Source organism: Carassius auratus, unplaced genomic scaffold (assembly GCF_003368295.1).
Source record: "Carassius auratus strain Wakin unplaced genomic scaffold, ASM336829v1 scaf_tig00214289, whole genome shotgun sequence".
NCBI classification, from domain to species: domain Eukaryota; kingdom Metazoa; phylum Chordata; class Actinopteri; order Cypriniformes; family Cyprinidae; genus Carassius; species Carassius auratus.
The window spans coordinates 51,219-78,964 of record NW_020527597.1 but is presented as its reverse complement, the minus strand read 5'-3'; the positions used below and the strand labels follow the sequence as shown (position 1 = coordinate 78,964).

The following is a 27,746-nucleotide window of genomic DNA, read 5'->3' as shown; positions in this document are numbered from 1 at the left end:
TGTCAAAAGACCCAAAGTTCTCCATGGGCGGTCTGTCAGAATGAATCATTTATGTATTTAAGGAATGTGAGATCAGGTCTGAAAGCCGCAACAGAGCTCTGAAATCATGCCAACACAGCACACCGCAGGACTGCACAACACACATTTAGGTCAACGTCCACCACGATGTGAATAAAAAAATAAATAATAATAATAATAATAATAATAATAATAATAATAATAATAATAACAAAAAAATTAATGCACACAGTTTTTCAATTTTGCAATATTTCACAATAATATATAAACATAAAAATCATTTTAAATGCTAGAAGTGAATTTAGGCCTCAAAAAAATGATGATGCACAGGAGGAAAAATTAATATTTATTTTGAGATTTGTGATTTAAGATAACATTTAGCGGTTATTAAATTATTAAGAGTCTTCAAAGATTAACTGCGAGTGTCAGAATAGAAAGGTAATATATATGTAAAAATAGAGGAAAGGAGTATATCCAATATTGACCGATGCTTATAAATAAAAAATAAAAATAAACAAAAACTACCAATAATCTCGGCTGAACACTGATATGTTTTCCATATGGCACAAATTCATAGCCACTTTTTATACAAATGTGTCATTGGTAATGCTCCATGTTTATTTCACTCATACAGAAATAAACTGTCTTTTTTTTAACTGTACTTTTTGCTTCAAATTAAAGTTTATCATCATGTAGTTCCCTTCAGAGCTGGTTGGTTTTATTCAGGGTTTTTTAATGTCAAAACTTTAAATGTCAGTGCAGAAAAAAACACCAAGACTTGAGAAAAAATGGGCAATCACTTCTCCTAGAAAGTCTGTTGCCATTAGAATGTGATATTTGGAGACAAGCTTGAGTATGTAGCACTTACCCGCTTGCGGAGGTTGCAGGTGAGGATGAGGTTTCGGGAGAAGGAGTTGGCGAAGGCCGTGTAGAACTCCAGCACTTTGAGTAAGGCATCCCTCCTGATGACATGCAGGTCGCAGTACGTCAGAGCCCTCACGTTAGCACAGGCATGAGCCAGTGTGGATTCCTTCCAGAACACGTCACCAAACACATCACCCTTTCCTGGGACAGAAGACAGATATAAAGTTACAGGAAGAAAGTATGCTGTGTGTGTACAATTAGTCAAAGCTGAGCTGAATTTTCAGCGGCCATTACTCGAGTCTTCAGTGTCACATGAGCCTTCAGAAATCATTCTAATGTTCTGATATGCTGCTCAAGAAAGATTATTAATAATGTTGAAACAGTTATGCTGCAGGTGTCAGGTCTTCGCTAATCAGTAAAACGATTGGTCAGAGCTGCCCAGCCATATAACAAACTCTCATACATTCTGAGTTTCAGACAGGAAACTTTTGGAGGAGGTTATTGCTGGCACTTACTGAATCCAAGGATTTACATACTTTTCCTTACCAATAGTTAATGTTTAGTAAGGACATGAAAAAAAAATATAACAGCATTATTTTAGGTGACTCTATTTGTCTTTTGTTGTGATTTACACTCAGTAACATTTTCATACTTTAATTAATACTTTTATTCACATGCTTTTCCCACCCTGCATAGCGGATGTTTACTTAAAGGGGGGGTGAAATGCTATTTCATGCATACTGAGTTTTTTACACTGTTAAAGAGTTGGATTCCCATGCTAAACATGGACAAAGATTCAAAAATTAAGTTGTACGTTTGAAGGAGTATTTTTGTTCCTTAAAATACTCCTTCCGGTTTGTCACAAGTTTCGGAAAGTTTTTTTCGAGTATGGCTCTGTGTGACGTTAGATGGAGCGGAATTTCCTTATATGGGTATTAATTCACTTCTGCCGGAAGAGCACGCGCTCCCGTATAGCAGAGCACTGAGAGCACAACAGACATTCACTGATCAGAGCGAAATGTCACAAAAGGAGTGTGTTTTTGGTTGCCAGGGCAAGACAACCCTGCACAGATTACCAAAAAAAAAAAAAAAAACAGCATTAAGGGACCAGTGGATGGAGTTTATTTTTACAGAGCATCAACGGAGTTGTGCAAGTGTTTTTGTTTGTTCCCTGCATTTCGAAGATGCTTGTTTTACAAACAAGGCCCAGTTTGACGGCGGATTTGCGTATCGTTTATTTCTTAAGGATGATGCAATACCAACGAAAAAGGGTCACGATCGTGTGTTGGAACCGCAGGCGGTGAGTAAAACTGCTTCAAATATCTCTGCCTCCTTGTTAGTGCGTCCCCTCCCCTGCCGGAGACCCGGGTTCGAGCCCCGCTCGGAGCGAGTCGTTGCTGCTGCTGCTTTCGTTCAGTTTCAGCCTCTGGATCTGATTCTGGATCATAAATAAACGGCTGAATCTGACTGTTAGCCATGGTTTGTTTGGATGGTATTTTTTTTTCCTCACGGTAATGTCACAGCTTCCACATGCTCTCAACGCAAAAGCCTACTGGCGCTCGGGATTCTTTAGCTCCACCCACATGTCACGCCTCCAGCCGGTCGTGTTTTTTTCCGGGAAAAATCGGTACAGACTATCTTTCTCTTATGAATATAATAAAACTAAAGACTTTTTGGAGTTATGAAGGATGCAGTACTAAACTATAGGTACTCAAGATTAACAGGATATTGAGTGAAAACGAGCATTTCACCCCCCCTTTAATGAATATATATATATATATTTTTTTTTAAGTTTCTTTTTTTTTTTCTTGAATCAGACAGATTTGATCTTTAAGAAAGCATTGTTTTCAGCCACGGGATAAAATAAAAATAATAAAGGTTTTGCAGCTTTGTATCTTCACTTTGAAATATACTCTCAATAACTGCAATTGTATTTATAAAAAAGAATTGTGAGATCAAATATCTCAAAATAGTGATAATTTTTTTTTCTCAGAATTACTATAAAGTAGCTTAGAGTTGGGGGATAAAAGCTGCAATTAATTTTTTTTTTTTTTTTTTTTTTGTATCCAGTGGCCAAAACAAGCTTCCATAGATCTTACTACAGTATAGCATAGATACAGTATATTCTAAGTTATCACACCAGACTCATGAGAGAATCTGTACAAAGTGTAAGTACCCAGTGTTCAACGCTTTTGATGAGGGGCATCATTAGGAGTCACAGTGTTCGCATATTATTTCATTTTAGAATCATTAAAGCAAAAGAGAATCTGATCCGAATTGCCATTAAACAGAAGAGACATTAACTTCCTCTCTACAGTGTCTCATAAATTCTAATGTTGTGTCGTTTGCAGTTACGTCAATAAAACGTCACATTCTTGTGGCAGTGGTACAACGGCAAGACTCGAGAGAAAAGTCTTAACACATGCATGTTTGTGTACATGTTCATCAAAACAAAATATCCATCCTATTTTTATTGAGGGGGGGGGGGGGTGTTCTGTACACAAATTAGACTGATGAACAAGGCCTGGATAGTTATTGTTTTCTTAATTGTTAATAAGAGCTTTACGAGCCAGGACTTCAGTTTGAATTTGTGCTTAAAAATATGCCTGTTTCTCTGCCAACAAATCTGGTGATTGTTATGGCTGCACTGGAGACTGTGAACTACCAGTGCACATCCCTGCGAAACAAGAGACTTAGCAATCAATGGACAGAGAATCGGTCCCCACAGTTCAATTACAGCAGTATAAGGAGATGGCGTGGACAGAGTAACAAATGCCACATATAACGCAAGGAGCACACTGTGGGCTTTTATTTTACTTGAGAGAATGAACGTTAGCAAGTTCACGGTGTAAGATCCTGTGTGAAAACCATCTTTTAGGATCCAAGGCATTAGTGTTGTGCCCTTTATAAGTTTGTTATTTTTCTGCACTTATCTGAAGCTTGATGTGTTTTGGAGCTGCGGTATTTGCCCTCAGGAAAAACCGGCAGAAATCTGAAGTATTACTGTAGTACAAACTGGTTAATTGTGCAGCATTGGGCTTTCTTGAGTTTAATGAGAATACTGTGCAATAATGCTGTGCAGAAAATATTAACTGCAGTAGCAAAGTATATATTTAAATAAAGCAGGATTCTGTTTTTATTCAAACATATTCAACCTGCTTAAAAGCTTGATATTTTGGATATACTGTCAGATATTTCACGGCAGAGAATATTTCTCGGGGCAAGTTTATTATTGAAAGTTAATTTCTGTACAGGCACATATTTTTGTGATCACAGAGCATGTTGTCACAATATATGGGTTAAGTTCATAGGCATAATTTAAAGGTGGGACAGCTGGGACATGTCCCCACCACTTTGGTCGATATTGTCCCCATCTTGCGGCATGGACGTACCTAATGCAGATGAAACATATCCAGCTAACATTCATTTCTGTTAAATAAGTTATGATCAGGGCCTAGAATCTGTTGTTTTTTAAATCAAGCTGAATGTTTGTTGCAATGTTATTAGTGAAGGAATGTTCTCCTGTGGGTGGCTCATCTTCACACAAGAGCGCTTGACTCTATTGTTTAAATGTTGCTGAAACTATCTATTCATTCCGGTTTAATCACAAATCAAAATAAACACTAATGTGTCCCTGTTCTTGATATATGATTACTGATGAACATTTTTGATTATACGAAGGCAGAATAGAACCCAAAACCTCTGACACGCCTAACGAAAATTCCATCACTAAACTGTTTAGGAACACGGATGTTTAGTGCATATGTACAGTATGTATTTATGTATGAATGCCTGATAATATATTTTATTATAGTACACATAAGAATGAAGCTATCACATAAATTTTTTACTCTATGTTGATACATTAACCTTAGAAGCTTAGAAAACAACAACAAATGTTTTCTAAACAACTAAATGAATTAGTATTAGTACTGAAATTACTAATATTCTAATAAATGTATTAAAAGCTAAATAAATGCATTAAAGCGAGTTACTGAAACTCAAATAAATAAATATATATATATAAATATAAATGCACATTACTAAATTTACTAAACTCTTAAACTAAAATTAATTCAATTCAAATTATCAAAAGTTATATTGGTGAATTGATAATACTGAAATAACAGTGCTTATTGAGTGAAAAAGTGAAAGAAACAAGAGAACACAACAAAAAGTAAAAGGTAAAATAATATCAAATTATTGTTTTGATCAACAGGAATTTTTAGAGAAAAAAAGAATTTTCCAGAGAGTCCTTTCATTCTCGTGAAAAAAATAAAGAAAAATAAATAATAATAAATAATAATAATAATAATAATAAATAATAAAATTAAAGTTAAAATCTACTTTCTATAGATCTAGTAGAGTCTAATTAATTCAGTTTATGCAAGTGTGGTTTTACTGTGTTCACTTGTTTACCCAATTTTAGTTTACCGTTTAGTTTACTATTTAAACTAGGTGTTTCAAACCAACAAACGTTAGGGTATTTGGTTTTATATCATTAAATATATTAACTTGATATATTCCTTGTGATGAATTCTCTATGTGACAACTAGCCCCTGAGGTCTTGATTAACTTTTGTTTTTCTAGTGTGGAAAGAATGATTTAGCTCACCTAAAATGGCAATGACTTCATCATCCTGAATGACCTCCAGCGATCCAGAAACCACGAAGCAAAGAGTGTCCACACTTTCTCCTGCGTGGAAGATGAGATCTCCTGGAGCGCAGTGTGTGGTCTGGAACTCCACTGCCAAAGAGCGCAGACAGCCGTCACTGGCCAATCGGAAGGCAGGGTGCTCGTTGAACACCTGGTGGTTGAGGTGCACACAGATGTCTGCACGCATGTCCTTAGGACAGATTGACAGAACCTAGCAAGAAGCAAGGGCATTCAGGTCTTAATGACACATTCTTTTAACAGCATGTACATAGTTATTGTTTTTTTTATAGTAAATGAGTATCCTAATATGAGTGATTAGTGATATTTTCCTTCAGAACATCTCGATTATCCAATCAGAATCAAGTATAGCAGAGAATCATGTAATATCGTGGGGTATGTCAGTTATTAAAATGATGGGCTAGAGCACAGAATAGCATTCGTAGTGCAAAGTTTATTTTGCCTTGCTGCACTTTATTAGGCGAGTGAGAAAAAAAGTCAAACAGAAAGATGTTAAATTCACGAGTTCACACTTACATATAATTAGCTGAAATATTATAATGCATATTTGACATGCTGTCCGGGGAAGGGCTCCAAGCCCAGGAATGGCACGAACCTAGAGTACCCCCCAAAAAAGCAAAAGCGGAAAGGACAGCAACACAACCCCCCACCACAATAGCACTGAGATCTGGCGTGGGCTGATATTTGGAAAGTCAGCTGGTTGGCAGGTCGGAAGAGCCTATGTACTCCAGTGGGAGCAACTTTACATATTTGGAGAGGTACGCCTTACCGGCTGCTTGTCTGGAGGGCTCGAGCCGTTGCTCAACCAGAGCACCTCACTGCATTGGAATGGATGAGCCCTACCGGCCGATAAAAGCAGGACCAGCGTGATTGGATAGCCCGACCAGGAGGGCCCGAGTTGCCTCGACTGTAATAGGTCACGGTGTTGGCGTACGGGCCCTACTGGCTGATGAGCCCATGCTAATCAGTGGGCAACCAGGGCAGATAACTGACCGAGAGGGCATTTGAAGCCTCCGACCGGAGATCAAGACTCAGGACAACGGAGTGTAGGTCCGAGAGGCCCGCAGATAAACAGGCTTTGGGCCGCCGACAAAGAGGACTCTTGTGACATCTGACGGGAGATCAATACTCACGGTATCAGAAGGATAAGACCTGTTTGTGGGCAGCAAGTAAAGAAAACCCAACTGGGAGCACTCTCGTCGACATCTGATGGGAGCTCAATCTGCATTTAGCGTCTTGACCTGAAAATGTATTGATTTACAACATGTGGTCTGCGCCGCTAGTGTATGCAGCCTCAAACTGCACTGCGGCCGGAAAAGTGGGAAGCGAGAGAGGTTCGCTGCGGTGAGATCTAAGGCTCGGCTCGGGCTGGTTGAATGCCTGCTGCTGCTGCGATCCAGCGCTCGAGGAGAGCCGGGTCTTGAGCGGGATGATCGTGGTGTCGAGTGAGGCAAGCTCGGGGCTTTGCACGGTTTATTGGTCTAATTCTTTGGTATAGATCTCTTCGTTTGGAAGGAAAAAATGGGTCTGTGATAAGACAACAGACAGAGCGAACCAAATGCTGATAAACCGTCAATGGAGACAGGATAGTGTTGATTATCTTAAGTGTGCTCCACCTGTTGTAATTAGGCTAAGTATCTGATGTGCTCCTCCCGAATCTTGTTAATGAAACATCATTTGCTGGGTATATTTGGGAATGTCAGTTTCTGAATATTTATCCTGTGTGCTGTCTAAGCAGTAATAGTTAAATTAACACTGAGGTTATTACAAAAAAATTATAAATCATTTTTGTACTGAAATGCTATTAACATTCTAAGATTAGCATGCTTTGACACAACTGCTTAATTAACGTGTATGTATAAAAACAAAAGATAATTACAACTGATTCAGTCTGTGGATTACTTACAAATCTTTTTATTTATTTATTTTTTGCCATCTTCTCTATCTATAAATATATATGTTTGAGGAATGCTGCAGCTGTGTACTATAATTTCCGAAAAATATTATTTGAATGTAGCCTTGGCCAAAAATCTATGTATGTAGGCATGAATATGAATAGTATGTGGGTATCAGCGTGTATGGGGTTTTGGCATTAATATTACATCATCAAGTGCCCATAAAAAAAATGGCATGTACTGGATGCCATTTACCTGCATTTTATGCACGCAGGGTGTTAAGTGCATGGATAAGATCTAATACACTTTGCTTCACTTTACCAGAATGCAATTACAACCCATTATTCTTTTTTGCCTCCATTACCTGTACATGATCTTTCTGGTCAGGCCTATTCTTCCATATTCAATTTAATCTATTGGTCAGATCATGATAAATAATGCAGAAGAACAATGTTATACATAAGTATAATAAATATCTAGACTTCTTGAACATGTTCTGCTCAACTTCTAAATGAAAAGTCACGTATACAGGCATATTTTTTGCTGTGCACGTATCCATCTGTGCTGTGCTCACATGTTTTTGAAAAGGTTTAAATTTGCCAGTTATTCCCAGTGACAAGCTTCAATAAATGGAGAAGATTTCTCACCACATGCTGCATGAAAACCAGTTATGAGAATCCTTTATATGTCTAAATTTGAGCCAGAAGTTGAATAGGTCTTCTCCATTCCCTGAGGGTTGATGTCTCCTGGGATATAATGCAATTTCACATTCTTCTTTTAGAATGAAATACAAAAGGAGGTCTTGACGTAGAGACACAAAAAGATGACCCTTATTCTCCATCTCTCTTATTTTAAGTTAAGCATTTCCGGCAGAATAATAGTATCCGTCAGAAAAAAGATAAACCAAATGATTTTTCTTTAGTTTCTGTCAGAATTATGGACTTGTATGTGTGTGTTTTTTCCTGTGACCCAGTTTCTGTTTCTACTTGATTGTTGATTAGTTCCCAGGTGTGTCTCCTTAACTCCCATGTTAGACTGTCTTTATAAGCAATGTCAGTTCAGTTTTGCCTGTTCTACAAGTTCCATATATGTGTTTTCCTCCTTTTCTCCCTGTTGGATTTACTCCTGTGTTGGATTAATAAAGACTATTTCAATTATCCTTGGCTATGTGTTCCTTCCAGCAGCGTAGTGTGACAGAAGACCCAACAACAACAGTTTAAATTGCTTGTCTACCCTCATTTGTTTTCCATGATTTTTCATCACTCCTTTTTCTTTCCGTTGTGTTGAATGGATCCCCTCCTTCGCCCAGAATACCTCCTCCTCCTGCTGAAGAAGGGGGAGAATTCATTTGTGGCACACACCAGACTGTTCTGGATCATGGCCCGCCTCACAAACTACCTGGATGACGTGCTCTGTGCTTTCTATGATGCCAATTTGAACACCGTGTACAGAAAGCCATGGCCCGATGATGGTCCCTGAGCTAATTTCACTGCCTTCGTGGAGTGGACAGAGACGAAAAATGGATCTCCGTTCCCCACCTGTTCCCAGGGACTGATCGCCAGTGCCACTCCCGACCCAAAGCTCAGCCCACCATCTCCCCACAGTACAGAGAATAAGCCCAAGCCCACCTGAGTGGAGCTCTGCCCCCTGCATCGCGACTGAGGGTGAGCCTAGTATGATGCGCCAAACGGGCCAAAATGAAGAGGAGGATCTTATTGATTAGAAATCGGAACTGTAGGTTGAACTGCCCCCTCTCCTCTCTCTGTCGCCTCAGCTGGTTCCATCCAGCCCTCTTTTGTTCTTGGTTTCCTTTGTCCAGCCCTGAGGGGGCTTCCAATCCTCCAGTTCCAGCTCCTAGAATGCGTCCTCAAGTTCCAGCTCCTAGAATGTGCCCTCCAAGGGGAGCTCCTCCAAAATGCCCGCACTCCCACCCGCTCCAGCCTCCTCCACTGCTGTCGTCTGGCAGCCCCTCTGCTTGCCCTCAGCCCACCATCTTTGCGGTGCAAGCCCTGTTGGACTGTCATCCTCCAGCATCCGCCGTGGTCGTGAGTCTCCCTTTGAGGCCCGGACTCTGCCTCTGCCTGTAGTCCCGGTGGCTCCACCTCGGCTCCTAGCTCCCTCGCCTCCACCGTCAACCATTGATCCATCAGCTCCCTGGTCCCTCCGGCTCCGCCTTGGTCAGGCGTCGACTCAGCATCACCTCTGGACTTCTCTCCCCTGGTGGCGCCTAGTTGCTCTGTCCCACCAGCTCCGTTGGGTTCCTTCCTCCCACCAGCTCCACCTTGGTCTTCAGTCGATCTGGCTCCGCCATGGATCTATGGATCTCTGCCTCCATCGCATCCTGCTGGCTTGTTGGCACTCCACCTCAGGCTTCTACTCCACCTGCCCCGCCACCATTGATCAGCCCCCTGGAGTCAGCAGCCATTCCTTCTTCCATGGCTCCTTCCAGCGTCGGCTCCACCTTGGGCAGTCATTGTGGCTGTGACCTGGGTCCAGCTGGAATCCTCCTGCTCCAAGCTCCTCCTGTCTCCTCCCTGGCTCCTCCCTCCATCGTCTCTCTCTGCTGGCCCCCTCCCAGGGGTCCGTCCTCCACAAGAGCCTCCTCTCAAGCTCCCACCTATGCCTCCTCCTGTTGTTGCCTACGTTGTGAGGACGTACTTTTCGGGAGGGGGGTGAAATGTCAGAACTTTTCCCCTGTGACCAAGTTTCTGTCTCTCCTTGATTGTTAGCTCCCTTGTTAGCCTTTCTTTATAAGCAATGTCCTCTCAGTTCAGTTTTGCTGGGTCTACCAGTTCCGTACGTGTGTCTTCCTCCTTTTCTCCCTGCTGGATTTACTCCTGTGTGGGATTAATAAAGACTATTTCTAACATCCTCGACTCTGCATCCCTTCCAGCAGCATAGTGTGACAGTTTTAGCATTTGGGATTGCACTGCTTGCATCCAAATGTCTTTATTTGGAGTTCATAATTAAAATCAGAAAGACAGAAGAGGCAACTGCTTATGAGCTGTGATTACTTACTCCTGTTACTACTATAAAGATTAAACAAATTAATTAAACAATGCCTTCTATGATCAAAACCACATCTTTAGCCTTACCTTACTATAAAAATAAAAAGCATTTGTATTTTCAGAATGTGTCTTTCACAAACAACAAACACTGGTGAAAGAAGGCATGACTGTCCATGTCTCAAGAGAATAGCCATGCATAAATATTTCAAAAACTGTGCATGCAATTAAACTGCAACTTGTCACAAATAATTTTTTTTTTTTTTTTTAAATAGTGAGATTATGGTTTTCTAAAATAGTATAAAGTAAATATTAAAAGGGTACAATGTGGCAAAATGTCCTGCAGAGAAGAGAGAGAGAGAGAAAGGAATACATTTCCCTCATGAGGGCTTTTCTACACCCTGTACCCTACATTCAGATCTTTGCACAAGGTAAGTGCTGAATACATCAGAAAGAGGAATAGATTTACCCACCTTCTCTGTGTCTATGCCTTTGGTCATGGCCCATGTGGACACAATGTAATCCATAACTCTCTCGCTCAGTCCTTTAGGCACCTGATAGAGCTTCAGAAAGTCTCTCACATTGTTTAGCATCTCATGGTAGCGGTTCGTGTTTGTGTACATCTGCTGAAAGATGGTGGTCACGTTTCCAAAGATGGTGGCATACAGAAGAGCTGCAAAACAGAGAGGGTCACTTTAGAAAGCTGCTAAATATATAAAAAAATAAAAGGCTATACTGAAGTGAGAGGGAACAGAAGTATCTGAAGAGAAAGGGGGTTGTGATTCGCTGGCTGAGGAGAGCTTCATATGAGCTTCAGTGTGTGACACAGAGAACAGTAATTTGGACTTTCTTGTGCATTAAATCCCACTAATATACTGTACCTTCTTTCACTTTTTCTATAAGAAGAGTGAAATCTGAAGCATTGTTAGAACCATAATTCTGACTGAAAACTCTCATCTCATTCACTAACTGTATGTATGCATATGTTTTAGGATAAAACCTGTGTAAATTGTTTGACACACAAATCATGTATTATCAATAAATCTTCACTTTTCACAATTTTCACCTTTTTTTTCAAAATTTTGGATACAATTTTAAACCATATTAAACCACACATGCAATGTAATAAAATAACAAACAAAAAAAAAAAAAAATCATAAAATATAAATAGTATTAATAATAATAATAATTTTATTGTTGTTAATATTATTATTGACATTGATAAAAAAAAATTAAATATAAATATTAAATATAAAAAACATTATTATATTCACAATTGTTGTTGTTGTTATAACTAGTACGACTACTACTATTAATAACAACAACATTAGTAATAATAGTATTAGTTGTAGTAGTAATATTAATTATATTCATTGAACACATTTTTTGTTACTGAGAAAGACTCATTTATTTATTTAAAAAATAATAATTATAACAGGTAAATATTTTGTGAGATCCTTTTTTATATACATATATACTTTTAAGATTAGCAATATTTCATTAAAAATAAAGTGTTTCTAGTTCTAATACAGAAACACAGTTTAATCAAACTAATAATATCTGCCAAATGTCAAAGAATGTTTCAAGTATTCCCAGAAATTCTATTCTATGCAACAGACAGTTTTTTAGTCTGCTAATATATATATAAAATTCCCCTAATCCTATCCTAACTTGCACCCAAGCGTTTCCATGGTAACACAGACCAAAATAGTTTCTGGAATCTATTGTTACTTTGTTACCAGTATGTTCTGAGAGGGCGGGCAGGAAAATGGCTTAGACAGAAAGGATGTACAGCATCGGCAGAGAGGTAAGATTCCAGTGAAAACCAAGAGGCGAGGGTAATGCACTTTAAATCACATCCATGATTGACAAGAGCCCAGTCATTCAGAACAGTGCAGGATCTGTGCACCAATCATCCTCACATTCACCCTCTTTTGACATGCATGCCAAAGACCAGCAGGAGCTTGATCAACATTAATGGTTCTATGCAAACCAAAGCATTAATTAACTGCCCATGAGAGTGAATGCAGTCTGAGTGATGATAATAGCATCTGCACTCTGATGCAGCAATTCATTTCTAGCCAAGATACCAGTGACGCAGATGAATTTTGGGCCAAGGATTGATCCACGTGTCAGCTGTCTGCCTGTTTTTACTAATGTAATCAATATGAACGAGTGCAATAAAGAGTCATCAACAGAGACATATTTTTAACTTGTCTAGTAGTCTAGAAATGTATGCGCATAAGACAAATACGTGCCAACCCACATGATTACACACCTGAATGATTATCAACAGGCCAAAGACAGTGTCTGTCATTTACACAAAGCAGTTTCAAAGAGGTAATTGAAGCACGATTACATGTACAATTTTACATAATGTACATGAGACGTGTTTAGTGAGTAATTAAGCAGGGATTAGTCAGAGCTTACAGGCAAATGATGAGGTTAGTTTTTCAGTGACTTGAGTTCACCACCAGTATAAAGGTCACGCAAGAACTGGAAGAAGCTGAGCTAACATAATAGAGAAGTTCACTGCATTACACAAACAATGCAGAAATACTGTAGAAAATAGGGGAAGCAAAAGAAAAAAACATATTGGGAACCCCCCCCCCCCCTTATCCTCATGCAATACTTTGGGATAAGTATGTTTTTAAAGAAAATATTATTATTATTAGATATATAAGCAATAAGGTACAGCAGACCATGCTGTATCTTGAATAAATCACGGCTGTTAGTTATGACGCAAAGCAGAGTATATAATATTGTAAAATTAAAAAAATGTATGCATTGAAATGTTACTTTTTTTAAGCCAGTTAAATGCTGTCTTTCCTCTATAAATAGTTCCTGACAGCAACAGTAAATGCAAGAGAGTGTCCCGAACCTGCCTCATCTAATAGAGTTTAAATAAAACACCATACTGTATATGATATTTTCTCACACACACATACACCGGCTTACTCTCAGCATGAGAAAACATCTGTTTTTCCTCTTATAGTTTTAAAACTGACTGATTCGCAGCACAGCGTGAGTTTGCAAGCGTCATTACAGTGTAAACTGATGGACATACTGAATTATACCTGAAACAAAAAACTAATAAATACAGTAATATTCCCTCTTCACTCTGGAAACTGTAGGGCTTTCGGACAGAAGCGTACACACATCTCCGCTTTTTTAGGCGGGGGAAGGGCGGGATGAAAAGGGCTCACTCATATTTTATTTAATAAATAACAAATAGTTAATTCTGACGAAATACATTCTAAATGAAACATATATGAAACATAATCTAGCATCATAGTTTTGATGATATATTTTTGATTGCTCATGTTGCTAAGGGTGCTGCTCAGTGATACACAGTACTGTTGGGTGAAGTGTTCACAGCCGTGCTGTGTCCTGCAAATCCTGAAAAAGTATTCAGGAATTATATGAAATGTTTTGAAGCACCTAATCAGCATATTAGAATGATTCCTAAAGGATAATTTAACACTGAGTAATTACTGCTGAAAATCTTGCCTTTCATGCCAGGAATAAATTTGATTCTAAAAAATTAAATTATCATAGAAAACAGCTATTTTAAATTGTATAATTTTTTCAAGATAATACAGTTGTTTTTACTGTATTTATTTTTGTATTTTTGATGACTTACATGCAGCTATGGTGAGCATAAGAGACTTTTTTTTTTTTTAATCCTAATTACTATGAAAACTTTTGACCTGCAGACAATAAATATGAAAATTACACTTTTTTCAAAGTAGATTACACTAGACTGTTTTATAGAACTACAACACTTAAGCTAAAATAAAAACTAAAACAAACTAGACAAATAAATTGAAAAGACAAATAAAATGGAATATAATTCCATAGAAAATAGAAAATAAATGGAAATAAATAACAAAAAATGCAAAACTATAATAACTTGTTTTTTTCCCCAATGATATTTCAGAGAACATCCAAACAGATTTTTTTTTTCATGCAGCAAAAATTGAAGAGGACCACAGACAGCTGTGGAAAAGTGTCCATACTCCATAGGCAAAGATGGTGTGATTTGGAGTTGAGAGCATGCATGTGAAATTATGATATGACTTCATCTCTTCAGCTTCTAGCGCTGCCTCTGTAGTCTTACTTGATCTCCATGAGCATCAAGCCCAATCAGTTCTGCATTACTTCACATTCATGGCCTAATCAAATCTACCGGAGACATGATAGTGGGTGGTCCCCTCATGAGAAGGGAATATTATATCCCTATGGGTGTTGGATGAATGTTGATTGATGGAAGCAAAAGAATGGTTGCATGTTACCCAGATATAATTTTTTATCGTCATTTCTGGCACCATTGTTTTCATAAATACCTTCTCTCCTCCACTGAAGCAGGCATTTTCTCATTAGGTCAGGGTAATAGCCAATTTGATGCCTTTTTATGGGGAGGTAATGGGTATAAAAAAGGCCTTGCAGATGCACTTTTGATGATGGCTAATGAAATATGAAAGAGTGGAACCATAATGGAGAGGATTTTCGATTGGACTGGATCTCTCATGCGCTGCATACAGGAGAAGGAAATAGTTGCCCTTGCCCTTTTCAACTACAGTAAAATGATTCATGCGCTGTGGAGGAAGCTTGCCTTGTGCCGTTTTACTGTATGCAGGAAGATGGGCTTTGAACTACTGAGTGTAGAAGGTCCCCCTATAAAAATGTTGTCCCAGGCCTGAAGCAGCCCAGATAAGACAATGCAGTTTATTAGAATCAACCAAATGTAAGAAAGGGCTTCCCAAACAAAGGCAAACAGACCCTAGAGGTTCATGACAGAACTGCAGAGTTTGGTGAGTTTTGTTTTTATACAAACAATGCCAAACATTCATATAAAAATCTTTATTTTCTCTATTTCCTTCTTTGTTTCTGCCATGGGAATGGCTTCCTATAAGTTTGATCGCAACATTTATTGCCGTTAATAGTGTTCACCGTCTGTTTGATTACATAACTGCTAGATTTTTACTGTAAATTTATGCCATATGGACATCAACTTGCGAATTAGGTTAGGTTAAGCAATTACTAAACATAATGTAGAAAGTTCTCTGTAACGCTGCTTTGCACTGATTTGCATCGTGAAAAGTGTTGTACAAATAAACCTGAATTGAATTGAATATAAAAAAAGAATTACTTTGTTAAATAAAGTACCTAAAATTTAAATATCAAGTTTAGTGGTCATTTCAATGCCTCTAATAACCAATCCAAAATACTTTATTCAAACATCTCAGATTTCTGGTGGAACATCAAGTAAAGAAGCAAAATGACATACAATAATTAATACCTTTGAAAGATAATTGTTCTTATTATATAAACATATAAACCTCATTCAGCATCTTAACCTAATTTAATATTATACACTAGGATAATTCTCAAGCCCATATATCTTATTTTAAAGGAACAATTCACCCAGAAATGAAAATTTACCTCAAGCCATTCAAGATCTCACCCCAGTTAATTTGTTTCTTGTAAACGCAGCTTTTCACATCACAAGACAATAACTGATGGACTGGATTGGTCTGGATTACTAGTGGATTACTGTGATGTTTTTATCAGCTGATGCAATACTACATTTCACATCTCAAACTCATCTACATCTTGGATGTCCTGAGGGTAAGTATATTTTCAATATTTTTTTATTTTTGGGTATTTTCTTTTATGGATCTTTAGATGCTTAGCAAGTCAAAAATACTGGAGTAAGAACATTAGAACATTTTTGTTCAGTGTTGAATCACAATCAATGTCTTTTAAGTAACAAGCACATTAAAGGATCTACACTAGGCACAGCGATTCCCAAAGGCATCTGTGTCAGAGTAGCAATCTGTTCAGGCAGGTGTTAATAGCAACGGTTGTGATTAATTCACACCCGTATCTTTCATACACCCAGCTTTGCAAAAACCCCAGTCTCAGAACAATCCTTTAGAGCACCTTTACTCATAGCATCAAATGAATGATTCATTGCTACATTGAAGAGGTGACAATCACTAGGATAGTGATGACAGTAATATTGAGAGTGATGACAGCACTACAAAGCAAATGCCTTGTAATTGCTCCACTGTTCAATATCCAAGCTCTTATTAAATATTTACAGGGCTGACTCATGTGCTGCTCCAGTGAGCTGTGCTGCCCGGTGGCACAAAGTCGTGAGATGCAACCCCATAGAGTCCACACAAGTCCAGCACACGTAATTGTGTTGAACATCCCAAAATAATAAGCGCAGCAATGTAGGACCATATTAACAAGATTAGGAAGGCGAAGACTTAAACATGTAAGTACAAATGATGCAGGGCTGAGTCCCAGAGCTCCACGGTTGCTTGATTTTGTTACGTAGGAGAAGAGGGCCTGTGAGCTCTGAGATGTCTGCGGAGAAGCTCAAATGTACTGTGTAATCAAGCTTGCTATTCAATTCCTCCTCCGGCCAAAACTTTCACACACAGGAAAACATTGTCTGTGCAGTGTTTGTGATGTATTGAGAGACTGTAATGTAATGTTGGTAATGAGGCCATCCTATTAGGATATATATCGCAATGTTTTATTTAGTACTAAAAATAAAATGAAGATGTCAAACTCTATTTACCAGCAATAATGTGACTTTTAGTGTCTATTTTGCACGTGAAATGTTATGCAATACATTTCCACACAAATATCTTTTTAAATATGTTTTTATTGTATATATGTATATATATATATACACACACATACACACAAAATCTTATATTCTCAGAACAAAATATATATAAAACAGCAGAGGAAATATTTAAATATATATTTATTTTAAATATCTAAAAAAAAATTACATATTTTATTTGCTGTCATTTATAAAACATACAGTGTGTACGAGTGTAATATGTCAGTTTATAAATATAAAAAATATAAATACATAAAATGCAATAATATACTTAATTATTCAATATAGAATTTAAATTATGTTTGCAAATTACACAGCCGATACATTATGTATTATATTTCAAAAAAGTAGATAAAAAAAATCATAAAAATCCATACACACAAATAGCCTATATAATGCACTGATGGGAGGTTGTGACGAATAGGTGGCATTAGTATCTGGGGACTGGAGAAGAGCTTGGAGGGCAGTACAAAATCCAACACAAAATTAACAATCCCTGCAGTGTGGGTGTTGTTGGCTGGGCACTGGGTAGTTAGTGGGGCTCGTGTCATCATGTATAGGTCCAACAGTAAGCAGCGATTTGAAAGACACAAGCACCCCTTCCATATGATCCATGAAGCTTCCTCGAGGTGCATCCCTGGACAGCCGTGCTCTGTTGGCAGCGTTAAGGCCAGCAAGCAAGAAGCTGCAGAGTCAGTCATCTGGGAATGATACTTCATTAGCGAGTCTGAGGAATTCCTCAACTTGATTCTCAAGGGAGCTGTCCTTCTGCTCAAGGCATCTATATAGCGCGATAGATTCATTGTGGGAAAAATAAGAAAGACAAACATAAACTTCATAACATGCCGCTAATCTTTTCTAGTCTGGCCTTCTGTCACAACTCGTTGTCTTATACATGCATGAAGACGAAGAGGAAGGATCAAAAGACTTTAATCAGGAACACAGAATTAGCTTACACACACAAACCCATAGACATGGCCGGACAAACTCAAACTGAAACAGAGAGAACTAAATATAAGAGATAATGAGGTTCACAGCTGAATGGAATGATTAACTTAACTAGGTCACTATGGCAACAAACTCAGGCTGGGAAAAAGTGCAAACAGAAAATCGAATCCAACTAAACATAACTGTGTCTATCTATCTACTTACCTACCTACCTATCCGTTAATTTATCTATAATATCTATCTCTTCTGTAACTGCAGACCATTTTGCTTACTGAAACATCTCTATAAATCTATGCATATCACAGAAAAAGAAAAAAAAGAATTGATTGATTTTAATATTATTCAATAGTGATGTTTTGAAATCTTAAAAGTACGGAAAGTCAAACATTACATGTATAGCTGTGCCTAGCACGATACACACTTTAGAAATAAGGCCAAATGAAAGGAAGAATGATGAAAAAAGCCTCTCTGACATTACCAGTGCAGCTGAGTGAGCTTCTTTGATCACTGTCTGTGCCGTCAGCAAAAACAAATACAAACAGTTGTTACTCCCTCAATACATACCGATCAAACTACTCTGTAACTAAAATTATCTTCAAAACCCCACCAGATATAGATAGAAATTAAAAGCTGAAATACAGAGTGGAGAACATAAGAGCACTCTCAGATCAAACTCTCCCACTTAATGAAGATGTTCAAACACATTCTTCAAAAATGATATTAAAACATGCTCTCTTTAAAGAAAAGATGCATGTGATGAGGTATTTTTTCATAATTTCTCTCTCTTCCAGTTCTGTTCATAAAGCATCACTGGGAAACTGTTTGACATTATGTGAGCATGGTAGCAAAACCCTGACTGACTGATTGAAAAGTGCTGCAGTCTTCTCCCTACAGGTACAGGACGTTAGACTGCAGAGATCTGGTGATGGCTAAAGATGTTGAAATAACGTGACTCATTGCTAATGAGGATTATATTAGCATTCTTTCAGATTGATGAGTCATCATCCAGAGATCTCCCTGAACATGATTTATTCAAGAGGAGATAGGAGTCATTCCTTACACCTCTGCAGTAATGATCAGTATAAGGGGAACATAAGGTCCATCTAGAAGGCAGAGGTTAACAGAGATTTGACCAATAAGTACTGGAACAGTAAAGACAATATTGTTCTGTTTGCTGTGGAGTCTAGAAATCTGTAAATATGATTAAAAGATGAATACGAGACAAAACTACAGAATGTCACATTTTATTGTTGGGTGATTCAACACATAGATGTTTGACCAGCTAAGAAGATCAGCACTTTTATAGTTTCTTCTCCCTGTCTGATGTGAGCATAAATATTGGAACAGTTTCCTCACATGTCTTCCTAAGTGTTCAGCTGTGTCCTGTTGCATTAATTCTTCAGATATTAAAAGCAGGGAATGTGTCTTATCAGTTATATCTATTGCTTCTGCATTCTAAGTTTTGAATTCGATGATGACACACACAAACCAGGATGAAGACAAGGAAACTAGCTGACTCTGAAAAAAGCAAGCAATTTGGATGCTAAAAGGAAAGAGGAAGTCAATTAGGACTATAGAAAAAACAAAGGGCATGGAGAAAACAAGAGTTTGGAAACTACTGGTGACTTCAGCAACCAATGACAACCTGATCGGCTGAGAGAAAAAAAAACAGTACTTGATGACAGACAAATCATAAAAGCTGTGAAAATAAACCATAAAATACATGTCTGTAAAATCACCAACAACCAAAAACAGAAAGCTGGAGTGATGCTCTGTCAATCTACAGTCAGCAGGAGAATGTTTTTACACAGAATTAAAGAAGCTGCACAGCAAGATGCAAACCTCTGATCAGCACCAACAATAGAAAGGCAAGATTCTTCACAAATGTGAGCCAGTAGAGTTTTGGAACTGTGTTGATGGACCAATGAGACAAAGACTGCAAATGATCCTAAGCATACAACCTCATCTGTAAAGCTTGGTGGAGGTGGTGTCATGACATGGGAGTGCATGGCTGTCTCTAGTAAAGGACCTCTTCATTTTAATGAGGTTATTAGTTTTTAAGTCGTTAAATGGGTTAGCACCATCCTACCTTTCTGATTTATTGTTGATGCATCAACCTACAAGAGCTCTTAGGTCTGCCAAATTGAGGCTCTTAGTGGCTCCTAGATCGAGGCTCAAGACTAGGGGAGATCGAGCCTTTTCCATAGCGGCACCAAGACTCTGGAACAGTTTGCCCATTGATATTAGAACTGCCCCTAATCTGTCCATTTTTAAATCTAAGTTAAAAACTTTTTTATTCGATCTGTCTTATACTACATGAAGGGTGATGATGTTGTCCTGGTTTGATTTTGTGTTATTTATTTGTGATTTTGTTGTTTTACTTTGTACAGCACATTGGTCAATGGTAGTGGTGTTTAATTGTGCTTTATAAATAAATTGAAATTGAAATTGACTAAATGTATCATGGCTGTAGCAGAATGCATTTGGAAGGGTAAAAAAAATCATCTTGGCTACAAATATTGCAACTAAATATTAGCTTTTTCCCCGGGCGCCGCAGCATTAATGACACTGTTCACGGTGTGTGTGTGTGTTCACTGCTGTGTGTGTGCACTTTGGATGGATTAAATGCAGTGCACGAATTCTGAGTACGGGTCACCATATTTGGCTGTATGTCATGTCACTTTCACTTTAATCTTTTACATCTGCCTTAAATTCAACTGTTCCAATACTTATACTCACACCAAATAGTGGCATGAACTCTAAAAGTGCTGTCCTTTTTATTGAACTTTCAGATCAATATTTATGCAAAAATCTATAAATTAAATTTTATTTACTTTAGGAGCAGAATACATTGGCTCAGTAAAGGAATTTTGGTAAAGAAGAAAGGTAACGAAATCAGGTAACGAAAAGAGAAATACTGAATAACAGGTTCATTTATAAATCAACCACAATCAAGGATTGGAAGATGGTGCTCCACTACTCAACAATATATTGTTCCTTTAGTTTATTATTCTAACAAGTGCTGGGCTGGTTGTGTTGCCCTTTAAGAAATTTAAGTTTCAAATATCAGCTTTAATTATTTTTGTTAAATATTCTCAAGTGAAAATGTGAAGTTCATAATTTTTCTTGTGCTAACTCATTTGCAAAAAAATTTTTTTTTTTCATGTGATGAAATCATTTCCTGTTTATTCACTTCCTGTTAGTTAGTTCTGCATGTAAAACAATGAGACAGACATGGTGTGCTCTCTCTGATAATCCATTGCATCCACTTAAAAGCATAATTGAGTCATTAATTATCAAGATAAATTCAAAATATTGCAGAAAGTATATCTGTGTATGCTAGCTTAATTACCAGCAAAAACAATACAATAATAAAACCTAAAGTGCTGAAATCTTTCATTGGTTTGACCAATATTAAATTACTATATATACTGTATATATATATCAGCAAGCATTTCTCAGCCCTTATGAGGTGACGACACAGATGAGTCCGTAGATGTAAGTTAATGTAATGCTCTTGTGCTTGGAGGCATAAAGCGGGCTCAGTTCCAGCATCAGCCCAACAGGGATAGATGCCTTAACACACACGGTCAGGTTCAGCAATTACTACAGAGCCTGGAGGCAGATATCATTTCTGTCCATCACTCTGTTTTTCTCTTCCCATGTTGTACTTCTCTCCCATTTAATTTAATACCTCCCATCTGCTCTTTGAATACTGCTACAAAGTGGGACAAACATATTTTGTTCTCAAATAGTATTACTAATAGATGTAATAATTCAAACAATGTCAACTGCATTATGATAAATTCATATTGTGGTCATTGACCTGAATCTTCACAACACCAAGTTCTTGGCACCTGACAATGACATTAGAGTCAAAAAAGCAGAGTGTGTTTGACAGTACATTGCTTCACAGCTGTCATATAGCATGCAGCCTGTGACTTTTGTGTGCTGCTGGAGATGTACAGGGTTTGCTCATGAGCAAGCGCCACATTCACAGTCAATCTGTAAGGTGTCACTTAAGCTGGAGATTTATAATGTCCACAGCATGGTCAAAAATGAACCAGGACTCCTGAAGAAGTGTTACTAAAGTAATGTTACACCCCAAAGCGACCCAAATGTCAAACAACATATACCACACTAACTTGATGAGATTCATACTTGAGTACGTTTCATGTAAAAATATAAAATACCCTTTTTTCTTTTCCTGACAGTGTAAGTAATGTTTATTTAAACAAGAAAATGTGGGACATGAATGTACATGTGATAAAAATATTTTGTAAAAAAAACACTTTGAGGTAGGGCTGTGAATCTTTAGGTAGACAGCGATTAGATTCACATTTCATAGGTTTTCAAATCAAGAACGATTTTTGCCAGTTTAGAACTATTCGATTCAAGTTTTAAAAGTATTATGCATAGGTTAACATTTTGTCACACCAGGGACGTAGCCATAATTTCAGAAGTGACAGAAATATCAAATGCAATACTTTTATGTATGTATGTTTTATTTTTAATTATTTAAACAAATTTACAAGGAATATTTTTATGATCTTTTACTTTGAATTTGCTATAAGAAATCAAATACATTGCTGGACAATAATCTATTATTTGTAATTTAAAATATTTTTCCAACTGGTAACTTTATGATTGTTTTATTACTTTATTAGGTACACCTGGTCAATTTCTTGGTAATACAAATTGCTAATCAGCCAATCACATGACAACAGCTCAGTGCATTTAGGCATCTAGATGTGATGAAGACAACTTGAAGTTCAAACTGAGAATCAGAATGGGGAAGAAAGGGGATTTAAGTGACTTTAAATGTGGAATGGTTGTTGGTGACAGACAGGCTGGTCTGAGAATTTCAAAAACTCCTGATCTGCTGGGATTTTCATGCACAAACATCTCTAGGGTTTACAAAGAATGGTCTGAAAAAGAGAAAATATCAGTGAGCGGCAACTGTGTGGATGAAAATGCCTTGTTGATGTCAGAGGTCTGAGGAGAATGGGCAGACTGGTTAGAGATGATAGAAAGGCAAGAGTAACTCAAATAACCACTGGTTACAACCAAGGTATGCAGAATACCATCTCTGAATACACAACACATCGAACCCTGAAGCAGACGGTCTACAGCAGCAGAAGACCACACCGGGTGCCACTCCTGTCAGCTAAGAACAGGAAACAAAGGCTACAATTTGCATAGGCTTACCAAATATAAGACTGGAAACATGTTACCTGGTCTGATGAGTCTCGATTTCTGGTGCAACATTGAGATGGTAGGGTCAGAATTTGGCGTAAAGAACATGAAAGCATGGATCCATCCTGCCTTGTCTCAACGGTTCAGGATGGTGGTGGTGGTGTAATGGCGTGGGGGATATTTTATGCACTTTGGGCCCCTCAATACCAATTGAGCATTGTTTAAACACCACAGCCACAATCTGAGTATTGCTGCTAACCATCTCCATCCCTTTATGACTACAGTGTACCCATCTTCTGATGGCTACTTCCAGCAGGAGAATGCACCATGTCACAAAGCTCAAAACATCTCAGACAGGTTTCTTGAACATGACAATGAGTTCACTTTAATCAAATGGCCTTCACAGTCACCAGATCTCAATCCAATAGAGCAGCTTTGGGATGTGGTGGAACGGGAGATTCTTCAGCAACTGCATGATGCTATGTCAACATGGACCAAAATCTCTGAGGAATATTTCCAACACCTTGTTTAATCTATGCCATGCACAATTAAGGTGGTTCTTAAGGCAAAAGGGGGTCCAACCGTGTTTGTGTGTGTGTTCATTCTTGACCTAATACAACTTTTAGTCAGTTACCGTTTTTGTCACAAGACTGTGCCGGAAGGAATACAGAGTTGAGAATAAATCGAGAGAGTCTTTATTGATCCAAAACAGGGGTAACTCCAACATGGAACAAAAGAGGAAGACACACGTACTGACTTGTAGACCCGACAAAACTGAACTGAAAGGACAAGGCTTATAAAGACAGGATAACGAAGGGCAGACAGGTGCATGGAATTACTAAATTAATGGGGAGATGGAACACATGGGAAAGAAACTAGACACACCTGAAATTAAATTAACAAACCACAGGAGACAGAAACTGGGTCACGGGGCAGAAACACACATAATAAGTCCAGGGGTGTGACAGTTTTAAGAAAAAATATCTATATATTTTTTTTAATATATTATATATAGTCCGAAAAAAAATGTCACACAGAATCATGAAGTCAATTTCTGTCAATGGGCATTTATGCATTTATCGGAGAGCTCTATTCTCTCCTTCTTTGAATAGTGAGGTCAACGATCTCTCTGAGCTTACAACAAAAGGGATTTACAACATGAAATCTGTCTTCCTGAAACAACCCTCCTTCTCCTACTGCATTAAGTAACCTCCTCCTTTCTCTGCATCACTACAATCAATATGGCACCTCAGAGAGGGACTCAGTCCCCCAAAGCTGAAGATGTACCACAACAGTGTCTATTACTCAAATTTTCCACTTCTGTCTGCCAGTAGTGCCTGCTGGTTTGTACTCATTTTCTACCTCAGTTTTGGTGCAAACATTTTCCAAGTCCTTTAGGCAGTAAAAACAAGGCAATCTCTTGACACCTACACCCTTAACAGCTCACAATATTATCTGACCTAACCCAGGGAATGATGAGTCTCCTGTCAAATTTGAGTCAGGCTTGATAATATGCTGGTATACTGTGGACCAATAAAGGCGACCGACAAATCACCAAAAGTACCCCCCACAAAAAAAATAAAAATAAATTGTATTAGATAATTTATTTAAAAGTAATTAAATTATGCATGGATTATGCTGTTCTTAAATTACACAATTTGACAACAAATGCAGCTGTTTACAGCTCAGCCACAGTCAGTAATTATAGAAGGCAGATCAATATCTTCACACATGCAGGAATGCATTATTGTATTGCACTGAATAAACAAGCTAGCACATCACCTTTATTTGTGAATACTGATGCTAATAGATGTATGAAGCATTAAGGAAAGACATCCAACAAAACACTGCAACTGGTGAGTGGAAATGACTTTCCTAGTGGAGTGTTTCAAACTCTTGTCATATGCAACACATTCAAAATGTCTAACAACATATCTGTCATAAACCGATTTAAGTCTTCTTGAAATTATAGCTGTTAAAATAATGGTGAATCTATCAATCTAAATGTGAGCTCTGATTGGCCAACTGACCCAGTGCATTGTGATTGGTCGAACACCGCAAGCACTCATTGGAAATGTAATGCCCCTTTCCATATTTGCTAGCTTCGTTTATAAAGACAGTTAATAATGTCCTTAGTTTTACCATCAGTTCAAGCATAATTACCAAGGAACAGAGTGACGTAACAGAATGTGATGAAGCTCGTATATGTTTGCAGTGCACAAGCCACTGACTCCACTGTGTGACCCTGTCTCTTTCTCTTTCTCTCTCTCTCTCTCTCTCACACACACACAAAACGGTCAAAACTCCACATTTGAACAGTCAATAGCAAATACTTAAACTAATAACAAAACATACTTACACAGCAGCTGATTCAGAAGAGCCAGATAGTCATAGCAAAGTCAGAATTACTTCCTCTCCTAGGTTCACGAAATGGTCATCCACAAAATGCACTGCTGTTCTGTTGTAAGTAATCAGTAATCTAGTTAGTACTTTTGGAAGGCCAAATAAAGTGCTTTTTCTTTCGTCTAAATACACAAAGCATCTCCCTGACATGACTGCTTCAACACTAACTGCGGTCACTGAAACCACACCTTGTTTCTTTGCATGAACATTTGGGTGGATTTTCGCAAATATTTCCACATATTGATGTAGACATGTAGGGGGCGTGTTTGAATGAGCCATTTAGGGGGGGCATGGCAGAGTCTTAACTTTGATAAAGAATATCTCTTTGGATATGAAACTTTAGTCTTTGCAACTTTATAGATCTTCTTCAGGCACCAAGAGTTTGTATCACTCCAAAGAGATAGGAAAATTGAAAATGCATCATATGATTTAATTAAAACATATTATTATTAAAATGTATATTAAATGCAATTAGCTGAACGTTCTAATACACTTTAGTATACTTAAGTACATTTTTATATGCAATTTCACAATTATTTCTATTGTTTAAAATTTGGTTAAAATATCCTAAATATATTATAAATATATGTTAAAATGTATATTTAATCTAATTTCTATTGAAATGTGTATGTCATGTATTAAAACATATTTGTAATTACTCAGTTGCCATTTAGCACTTTTAAAATATATTAACTAACAATATATTAATGTAATACTAAAAAACACAAAACAGTTAAAATTATAATCGAGTACTTTAAATGTGCTTCAGGTATGTTAGCCAAAACATCAAAATAAGGGTACTTTTTTTAAAGCATGGCAAAAATTATTTAAAAGATTACTGAAAATGTACTTTTAATTTAAACTTTTAATTTGACATTAGTTACAAAAAAGCTTAATAAAAGTGTATTTAAGTGTGTTAAAATAATGAAAATGTACAAAATATATACACACAGAGCAGTGAACACACACACTGTGAGCACACACCTGGAGCAGTGGGCAGCCATTTAGCCATTTATGCTGCGGCGCCCGGGGAGCAGTTGGGGGTTCGATGCCTTGCTCAAGGTCACCTAAGTCGTGGTATTGAGGGTGGAGAGAGAACTGTACATGCACTCCCCCCACACACAATTACTGCCAGCCCGAGACTCGAACTCACAACCCTTCGATTGATAGTCTGACTCTCTAACCATTAGGCCACGACTTCAATACATATATTACAATTAAGTCACAATTAAGTGCCCTTTTTCATAAGGATTCTTATCTCTTTATGAAAAATAATTATGAAATCACAAGGAACTGCATAGATGCTTTGGAATACAACAGGAAATGTAACTAGCCATCTTCTCATATGCTTGCTCATATATTTGCTGTGGGGTTGTTAACAGATGCTCCTGTTGTTTTTTTGACCTGCTGAGAATGCACAGACACTTGTGGACTATAATGCCACTTTACAAGATGTGATTCCATTAGACGTAGATCTGTTTCTTCTGATAATGTCTGCTTCACTGAAGGCATATGTCTCCCCTGTGCTGACTATAACAGTTCCCTACAACAGTTGATGCTTAAAGATAGCTCGAAACGAGCCATGGAGTGTCATTACAGGTACTGCCGAGCTCTATGAGATGGAGAAACTATCATATCGGTGTACCAGGAATATATAAACCTTTGGAAAGCCCCTGAGTGAGACCATTACTGCTGACTGAACCGTACTGCAGCAGCGCTCTGGTCTCTGCCAAAAAATGGACGAGGTTTATTGGTAGATTCAAGCCCTATGAGACAGTGGTCACATGATAGCTTGGCCCCAAGCAGAACCCGATGCACGGAGCATCAGTTTCCTTAGTCAGCACACACCATAAGTCTTAACCTAGACAGTATTAAAATGTTGTGGTGCTCAGAGTCTTCTGAACTGCAGCCATGCATGTGTCTTACTCAAATGAATGAGTGTGACTGAGCCAAAGAGAGGGAGATGAGGACAATTTGTATGAATGTTTTATTAAACAATTCAGACATGCCTTAAAGGAATAGTTCTATCAAAACTGAGAATCCTGTAATTTTCTTTTCCCCATGAGGTTCCGAACCCATTAGATGTTTTATCTAAGG

At 37.8% G+C, this 27,746-nt stretch overlaps 1 protein-coding gene across 1 annotated transcript in view; it reads right to left on the bottom strand.

Moving 5' to 3' along the window:
• The window catches only part of LOC113091778 (potassium voltage-gated channel subfamily H member 5-like), an 86,341-nt gene that overhangs the window by 18,961 nt on the left and 39,634 nt on the right, over nt 1-27,746 (bottom strand). Inside the window, exons 9-11 of the mRNA XM_026257409.1 lie at nt 10,930-11,129; nt 5,497-5,749; nt 887-1,083 (exon numbers count right to left, since the gene is read on the bottom strand). Coding sequence (XP_026113194.1) covers nt 887-1,083; nt 5,497-5,749; nt 10,930-11,129 — 650 coding nt within the window. The remainder of the gene's footprint in view (nt 1-886; nt 1,084-5,496; nt 5,750-10,929; nt 11,130-27,746) is intronic.